This window comes from Emydura macquarii, unplaced genomic scaffold (assembly GCF_026122565.2).
Source record: "Emydura macquarii macquarii isolate MOO-44397 ecotype Brisbane River unplaced genomic scaffold, CSIRO-AGI_Emac_v2 contig_1027, whole genome shotgun sequence".
Taxonomy (NCBI): Eukaryota; Metazoa; Chordata; order Testudines; family Chelidae; genus Emydura; species Emydura macquarii.
This window is the reverse complement of record NW_027131164.1, coordinates 13,164,754-13,174,000: the sequence shown is the minus strand read 5'-3', so window position 1 is coordinate 13,174,000 and position 9,247 is coordinate 13,164,754. Positions and strand designations below refer to the sequence as shown.

Here is a 9,247-nt window from a genome sequence, read left to right as displayed (position 1 = left end):
TGGAGTGATTTGTTCCAAGTCACAGAGTAAAGTCTTGTCTACATGGAGCAATTTACTAGTATATGGGTCTACTGTGTAGACACTCTTATTTTGGAGTAAAAGTGCATGTTCCTGATTTAGCTTATATCACTTTCAAAGTCACGCATGCTCAACCAGAAAAAAAGGCAAATCCTGCCTGGGTTCTGTCAGAACTTTGCTGAAATTGAACTGTCTCCATGAAACATTTCTATTTGGATGTGTTGGCAAATTCTGATATAAAAATGTTTTGTTGAATTTTTCTGACAGCTCTAATTAGAACTTAGAAGTCCTGAGTTAAGCAGGTGCTTAAAATCAAGCATATAAATTTAATTAACTTTATGTACATTGAGCAGTCCCACATATTTACATAGTGTGTAAAGTTAAGCAACAAGTCTTCACATTTGATCATATTTCTGTACATTACTTCCACCTGATTTCTCTGTGATGTTACTTCATCTTACAGATTCATTGAAAAAGTATCACCTCTTTCAGGCAAATGATATGGCCTCATTGTCCCAGACTAGGATTTACACATATTAAAAATATGGAAATTGAAATAACAAGTGGGATCTGTTTCATTAAAGTATTTGCTACATTTCTACAGGGTTGATGATCATCTTTTTAATATGCAAGGAATTTATGGGTGTTACAAGTGTGAATCCCACAGACACTGAGAAAAAGATGAAATCCTTAGAGCTGGTACATAAATTGAACATAAATTGTTCCCCTCTAGCTCCGGGCCCATCCCCCAAAATCGGTGAAACCACAGCTGTCAAAGGAGCTGTTTCACCTGTTTCTGCATAAATGTTTTCATTTTTTCTCATGTTTTCACTTTATGGGCCATTTTTTAAAAGGGGCCTAAACCTGGTTCAGTTTTAATTGCCAGCATAGATCCTGGTATTTAGACATCTAAACATTATCATTGGTAAACACAATATTGGAGACCATTTTCAGACCTCTGTCCCTAATGTTTTTTTAAGTTAAAATGGATTTCAAAAGCAATGTAATATTAATACTGTATACTTCTATAGCTCCTTTCATTCAAGGATCTCAAAGCTCTTCACAGATATGAATGAATTAAGTTCCACAGCACCTTGCATAAAGGAAATAATAGCGCTTGCCCTTCTATACAACCCTGGTACAACCTCACTGGAATACTGTGTGCATACCTGGACACCACATTGCCAGGAAAATTTTGACAAACTGTAGGAAGCTCAGAGACGAGCAACACTAGTGATTAAGAACTAGAGGGACTGATTCAGGAGGAATGATCAAATACATATAGTTTGATTAAGTGACAGCTAAGTGGGTTATAATACTCTACAGATATCATTAGACAACTAGGGCCAGATTGTGACTGACACATGCACAAGAGGAAGGATACACGGAGCCTCCTTTCCCTGCTTGAGCCCTCAATAAAAGGGCTAATCATGGGTCACAAATACAGTCCTGACTGCTCCCTCCTTAGCACCCCAGCTGTGTAAATCACCCCAAAGAGGGTGGGGAGAAGGTAGGGCTATGAGTCTATCCTCTTCCAACTCAGTCAGCTGAGTTTGTGAGACACAGAGATGGGAACACAATGCACCATCCTAAAGGATGGCACAAGACGTGCACTTCCAATGTATGCCTGGAGGCTCAGGGTGGCATTTTACCTCCATGAGGCATGTCTCCTGCTGCTCTTGCTGAGGTGGTGCAGCTTTATGTATAAATTACATGATCTGGCCCTCTGGATAAATAACATAACATTTAGCTCTTATATAACACTTTTCATCAGTATATCTCAAAGTGCTTTACAAAGGAGGTCAGTATCATTATCTTCATTTCATAGACAGGGAAAGAAGCTGGAAAGCAGGGAATTATTGGAGTAATGGAATGCAACTAATAAAAGGAAAATTTAGGCTAAATATAAGGAAAAACTTTGACAGCAAGATGTTAAGCTGGAACAGGCTATCCAGGGATGTTGTGGGAACCTTATCTCTTGGGGTAAGAAACTAGACTGGACATAATACTAGAAAATGTACTGTGGTAAACAATTATGCATTGGCTATAGTGATGGAGTAGATATAACAACCTTGAGGCGGTTTACCCTCCTCTCCCACAGATCCTCTCTTTATTCTCAGGATAACATCATTCTGGGATGTATCAACAGGCGTGTTGTATGTGAGATATGGGAGGTAATCGTCCCACTCTACTCAGCACTGGTGAGGCCTCAGCTGGAGTATTAAATCCAGATTTGGGCACTACACTTTAAGAAGATGTGGACAAATTGAAGAATCCAGAGGAGAGCAACAAAAATGATAAAAGTTTAGAAAACCTGACCTATGCAGAGAGACTAAAAAATCTGGGGATGTTTAGCCTTGAGAAAAGAAGACTGAGTGAAGACCTGATAGCAATCTTCAAATGCATTAAGGGCTGTTATAAAGAGGATGGAGATCAATTGTTCTCCATGTCCACTGAAGATAGGGCAAGAAGTAATCAACTTAATCTGCAGCAAGGGACGTTAGGAAAAACTTTCCAACTATAAGGATAATAGCAATAGGCTTCCAAGGGAGGTTGTGGAATCCATGTCATTGAAGGTTAGACCAACACCTGTCAGGGATAGTATAAGCATAATTAATCCTGCCTGAATGCAGGGGAATGGACTACATGACTTCTTGAGGCCCCTTCCAGCCGAACATTTCTATCATTTTATAGCATCCACTATGTACGGAACACCCATCCGGAGCCACAACAGCAGGCTTCTGTCATCTCTATGTTCAACTCCCTCAACTGAAAAAATATACTTAGCATTTATATATCACTATACATGTTCAAAGCATTGTATAGAGATTAACTACATTAATCCTGACAAGACCCCTGTGCTGTAGGAACACAGGAATTGCCCCGCCAGATTGAAACAGTGGCCTGTCTTTGACTACAGCCAGTACCAGAGGCTTTAGAGACAGGCGCAAGAAACTCTGCAGTAGAAATTTATGGGATAACCTGTTCATAGAGTTTCTTTATAACTCCCAGCAGTTAGATGCTGGTTTATGCCCTGAAGCATGAGGGTTTATAGCTCTCCCAAACTTTGTTTTTTTAAAGCCCTAATTGTTGTAACTCTGAGTGTTTTCCTCATTGTATACATTTCCCAATTTTTTATTCTTTTTTAATCCTGCCACGTCCTTGGCCTCAGTGATACTTTGTGCTAATGAACTCCACAGACTATATGCATATTGTATTACTGCACTCATGTACAGATCAGAAAACTGAGACAGCAAAGCACTGGCAGATACAGGATTGGAACCCAAGGTCAGGTCAGGATTGTGACCTCTTGACACAACCCTACCACTCCAACAAAACACCCATTGCTCATCATATTGTGCGTCAGCCTTGCTAAGTATCCACATAATCCTACTCCTATAACTTCTGCCCTTCTTCTCCTACCCTCTCTGTACAGGGATGCAACCACATACAAATTTAACAGGGATTAGGAAGAACAAAATTAAAGAGGAGGAGGCTCTAGGGTTTCTTCCAGAATAAATGAAATAGCAGAGGCAATTTATGTCCCACAAGAATTTCTCCCTTATGCCATTCATCCTCAGCTTCTGGGAGGTCCAGGCCTTCTTATGCCCCAGGAGCATCCTGTAAAGCTCAGATTTCCGCTTCGTATTCCGGCAGTCCTGGTTTCCAGAAACTCCATCCCCACACACCCCAAATCTCTCCCGCCCTTTCCCCCATTAGTACCCAGGAATTTCTCCCTCCTTCTTACTCTCCATCACTTCTGACCTTCCTCTTCTGGGACCTGCTTGGGCTGCTGCTTCCGTGATCAGAAAAGAGAGAAGATCTTTATGTCACTATTCCTGGCTTCTCTCTACTTCACACCCCACTGCTGGGGGAGAGAAGAAACCATAAACTGAAGGAACCTTGCAGGCCAGCTACCTGATCTAGGCTTGCTGTTGTTGGCTGTAGTTCTGTCCACTGCTGTTGTGCTCAGTTGCCTGGCCCATGGGTGACTGGAGGCCATCATGGCAACAGAGAAGAAGCAAATGCTGCAGACAGAGCCAGCCAGAGTTAAAGGATGGACCTAATGTCAAAGGGAGGCAAAAATGTTGCAGGGATCGTGTCTCCCACAGTGATTATATCTATGCCATTGTAAGACTGTGACAGTGTCATGGCTTCGTGTGTGAAATTAGTTTGGAAGCCCTTTGGGGCATAGACCAAGTCTGCTGATGGGCACTATGAGGCACCTAGTTCATTTTTGGGTGCTGTTAAATAATTAGTAAGAGTAATAGACCTTTTCCATCTCTAATATGGTCCTATGATCATTTTAAAAGGCACTCCATGGTATGGACTGTTGAACAGAATGACAGAAGCATTTCTCAGGTGGCTGTAGAATCCTTAGGCCTTGTGCCACATGGCCCTGCAAAGGCATGTGATTATAATTTATGGTACAACAGTCCATTGCCTATCACGGTATTGCTCAGATACTAGACAAACAAACATTAATAGAATGTTTCAGAATAGTGCCCTGTTTATGGACATGGCATAAAACTGAGCCCTTGACAATTAAAAAGCAAAAGATTTAAAACTTGATAAACAGAAAATCTTTTTTACACAATGCATAATTAACCCATGGGACTCATTGCCACACTATATCATTGAGGACAAGATCTTAGCAGGATTTTAACAGGGATTAGACCCTTACATGGCTAGGGATGACATCCACAGTTACACTGCATAGAAGAAGGACTATAAACTGTCATGGTTCAGGATATAAACCAACCATTAACTGACAAAGGTTAGGAAGAAATTTCTCCTTCATGTTGGTTATATCATGATGTGATTTCTTGCATCTTCTTCGGATACGCTTGGTACAGCCGTCACTCGTTACCTTTAAAACGATTTTTTTTGTTTGGAATGTCACTGAAATAATGGAATTGAAATTTCCATAATATCATTGAGGTAATTTAAGAAATGAACAGAATACCTGTAACCTACATTAGGAGGGAGCGGCGCTGACCTCCGCCAGCGTGGCCTAGAAACAGGTTTACACGGACTAGGTATTCCCTTAGCTCAGGCAGTCGGGTCGCCTGCTTTTTGCACGGCAGGTCCCCGGGTTCAGTTCTCACTGGCGGAATAAGGGTTAAATATTGACGGTAACGGCAGGCACTGGCTGATACTCCGTTCTGTACGGCGGCAGAGCCCCGGCACGGGCCCCGCCTCGGCTGTGCAAAGGCAACTGAAATCGGCTCCATCATCTCCCCGCCCACGGCCTAAACCCTAAAGGAACCCCGGCGCGGGGGCGGGGCTGGAAGGGGGCGGGGCTAGGCAGGCGAGGTTACACGTACACCGTACCGAGCGCCGCCGCGCGGTGGGCGGGGCCAAGGCGGAAGCGGCTCGAGGACGCAGCGCGTGTGTGGCGCGCGTCAGGCGGCACCATCCGTTGGCGGAAGCCGAGCGCGCGCGGCGCCGGTTTCCCCGGCAGCGCTGCGCTGCTGTCTCCGCGGCGGGCTGAGCCTGCTGCTATGGCTCCGGGCCCGAGGCGGCGCGCGGGGTGAGAGGAGGCGGCGCGCGTGGGCCCCAGCCATGGATGAAGAGGACACGGTGAGAGGCGGCCATTCCTCCCGCCAGCAGGCAGCGGCCGGAGCGCCTCCATTGGGGGTTGACTCCCCGCGGGGGGAGGACAGGGAGCGGGGAGGAGAGTGAGGGTAGGTAGTGGGGGGAGGGTGTGAGTTGTGAGGGAGGTGGGGGTAGGTAATGGGATGGTGGGGGGAGGGGTTTGAGGGCATCGGTAATGGATGGGGTGGTTGTGGTGGAAGGGGTGTGAGGGCCTGGGGTGTGTGTGAGGTGGTGGGGGTAGGTAATGGGGTGGTTGTGGGGGGGAGGGGTTTGAGTGCATGGGGTGTGCTTAAGAAAATGTAATGCTTCCCAGGGGTCATTGAAATAGCAACTTTGTGTTTTGCATAACGAAAGGTTATTGACAGATTTAAAATCTACTGTGGGCAAAAGCAGTGCAAGTGACTTTTGGGGGGATCCATGATCCTGCCCTGACTGGGCAGATCATGGGTTAGCTTGTTGTTCTTCTGGTACCTGGACAAGACCACTTGGTTTAACTTGTTTTTACACCCTGTAAATCATGCAGCTGACACTGAGTAAACTAAATTTTTCAGACAGGATTTTATGGTGTCTTTTCCCCATTGATGTTCTCCCATCCTCCCATTTCCTCATTCCTTCCTTTTAATGAGACCTTAATTTTTTAAATCTTCTCTTTTCATGGGTTTCTCTATTCACTTCTTATACTTGCAGGCTTTCTTCCATTCCTTGTGTTCTCTAATTTTTTTTAGTGCTCAAAAACTTAATTTTACCAAAGTTTCCCTTTGCTTCCTTTTTTCACTGTCATCTATAGTTCTCTTCCGTTCCTAATGTTTTCATTAATGCCCTGTGGTGTCATGTATTCTAGGCATAAGATACGGTTTTCCCTTATGATAATATTGCCATGTACAAAAGTTAACACAGGTCAGCTAAAGAATTGGAAAACATACATTACAGTGGTGGATAGACCCAAGGATCTCAAATCTATAGAGAAAGCTAAAGAAAAAGGTCTGATGTCTGGAAATTTAAGTTAGACAAATTAAGGCTGGAAATAAGGTGCAATTTTTTATCAGTGAGGATAACCATTGGAACAATTTACCAAAGGTTGTGGTGGATTCTTGATCACTGGAAACTTTTGAATCAAGGTTGGGAGCTTTTCTAAAAGATGTACCCTAGTTCAAACAAAATTTAATTCAGGGAAGGCCTATGGTGTGTGTCATACAGGAGGTCAAACTAGATCATTACCATGGTCCTATCTGGCTTTATAATCTATGAATTGAAGAAGGGATTGAATGATCCTAAATTTTATGTAACTGTTGAGCCTGTAATTGGTATGATCACTTTGTTGTCTACTAAAATGTTTTGTTAACTACATTTTGTTCTGTAAATATTTCAATCCCAACAGTTTACCTGGTAAGAGAAATTATTTGGTCTCATTCCTTGACTGTAAGTGAAACACTAAAACAACCTTTGCTTTTATTTCCCTTAGAGAGATTACAGTGAACCGTGTGTACAGTGTTCTGAGGTAAACTGGGGTCTTACTGATGAAGGCAAATTTTATTGCAAGTCTTGCCACAATGTTATAGAGGTAAGTAAGTATTAATCTTTTTTTTCCTTTTACATTTCAAAGTGGTGCTGAAAGGTACAGGCAGTTTTGTGGGTATTCTATGTGCATATCTCGCTTATGTTGTGTAAAATAGTGTACCTTCAAATGATGAAGTATGGGGATGGGCAAGAAGCTCAAGAATTCAGTTCAAAACCCAATATATGTAATCTCCTTTATATTTCCTTCACTTACCCTCTCTGTGTGTCAGTCCACAAAAAGGAGTTGACATTTAGCCTTGTTTGTAAAGCACTTCATATATGTGGAAGAAAAGTATTGTATTAGTGCTAAGTAATTTATTCTTTATGTATTTTAGAATTACATTATTTTCTGTCTTTAAATATTTGATCCATAGAACTGTTATTTTGTGTCTTATCCTGTGCATTATGTTAGGATAAGCAACTTTTCAGTATTTCTAGAAAAAAAAAGCAACATTATAACTGGCTAGGCAGTCGTATTGCTGAAAAGATCTGGGGGTTACAGTGGATCACAAATTAAATATGAGTCAACACTGTGATGCAGTTGAGAAACAAGACTAACATCATTCTGGGGTATATTAGCAGAAGTGTCATGTGAGGCACAGGAGGTAATTGTTCCTCTCTACTTGACACTGGTAAGGCCTTATCTGGAGTACTGTTCAGTTCTGGGTTCCATGCTGCAAGAAAAGTGTGGACAAATTGGAGAGTCCAAAAGAGAGCAACAAAAATGATAAAAGACCTAGAAAACCTGACCTCTGAGGAAGGGTTAAAAAAGTTCTGCATGTTTATTCTTGGGAAAAGAAGGCTGGGGAAGGGGGGACCTGATAAGTCCTCGAATATGTTAAGGGCTGTTATAAAGAGGGCAGTGATCAATTGTTCTCCATGTCCACTGAAGGTAGGACAAGAAGTACAAGGCCTAATCTACAACAAGGCAGATTTAGGTTAGATGTTAGGAAAAGCTTTTTAACTATAAGGATACTTGAGCACTGGAATAGGGTTCCAAGGGATGTTGTGGCATCCCCATCACTGGAGGTTTTTAAGAACATCACTGGAGGTTTAAGACCAACACATGTCAGGGATGGTCTACATACTTGGTCCTGCCTCAGTGCAGGGGGCTGGACTAGGTAATCTCTCAAAGTCTCTTCCAGCCCCACATTTCTGTGATTCTATAACTATTGAAATACATCTGTACGAATAATGATAAAAGCCTCAATCCTGCATTCAGCTTTGCATAGGTGGACCCTTCAGCTCTGTAGTTAAGCCCATTGACTTCATACCTTTACTAGTCTCTTGACTTAATCTTGAGCAGATACTGTTTGGAACAGTTACTCCAATCCTATTTAGTTAACAGGCCCGTCTCCTTGTTGGAGTACTAGAATATGTGCTATTTAATCTTCGATGTGAGGGTCTATGATGACTGTTCAGGAAGAAGAAAAGAGATTTTTACCTTTTGCAGATCCTATCTGGGAAATAAGGATACTTCCTTGGAGTCATGCTGAGCATCCCTTCTCTCAAAGTCCTGCAACAATTCCTACTTCTTGAGCTAGTCAGGAACTGCAGGAGTGGGGTTCTTTATATTCTTAACCCAAATTGGGGGGAGGCTTGAGGAGGCAAGTGCTTGTCACTTACTGTGACTTTCATAAAAAAAGATGGACCAATAAAGATAAGAGTCACATTAGATTATTTTTTATTCCTTCCCGTCCCTCAAACCTTGTTCCAGAGAGCATCCCTTCCTGGTTACCTGCCTGCTGAACAGGTCAACATTAGGCAAGATAGATTCTTGAATAATTAGGCTGGTTCTAAAAGGTGCATTGACAATTATCCATATGTTTCAGATGCCCTTCAGACTGTTGAGGTTGCACTGTATTTACATTTTTTTTAAATCCTTTTTTCCTTAACTGTACTGATAATTCTTTAGGATTTTTTTTAAACCTAATAGATTTAAAGAATTATTTCTCTTCTTCATTTATGCTTGTTTTTCTTTCTTGCATTTCACTAATTTTGGAGATTGAAAACAGACTAGTCAGTTCTGCTGTCGTTCTCCTTTGATATACAACATTGCCAAGTTTAAATCCAA

At 42.2% G+C, this 9,247-nt stretch overlaps 1 protein-coding gene across 1 annotated transcript in view; it reads left to right on the top strand.

Annotated features, from left to right (window-relative positions):
• Window positions 1-5,395: 5,395 nt before the first annotated feature.
• TAF1B (TATA-box binding protein associated factor, RNA polymerase I subunit B) overlaps window positions 5,396-9,247 on the top strand; it is a 48,977-nt gene continuing 45,125 nt past the window's right edge. Inside the window, exons 1-2 of the mRNA XM_067544782.1 lie at window positions 5,396-5,601; window positions 7,079-7,177. Coding sequence (XP_067400883.1) covers window positions 5,584-5,601; window positions 7,079-7,177 — 117 coding nt within the window. The 5' untranslated portion in view covers window positions 5,396-5,583. The remainder of the gene's footprint in view (window positions 5,602-7,078; window positions 7,178-9,247) is intronic.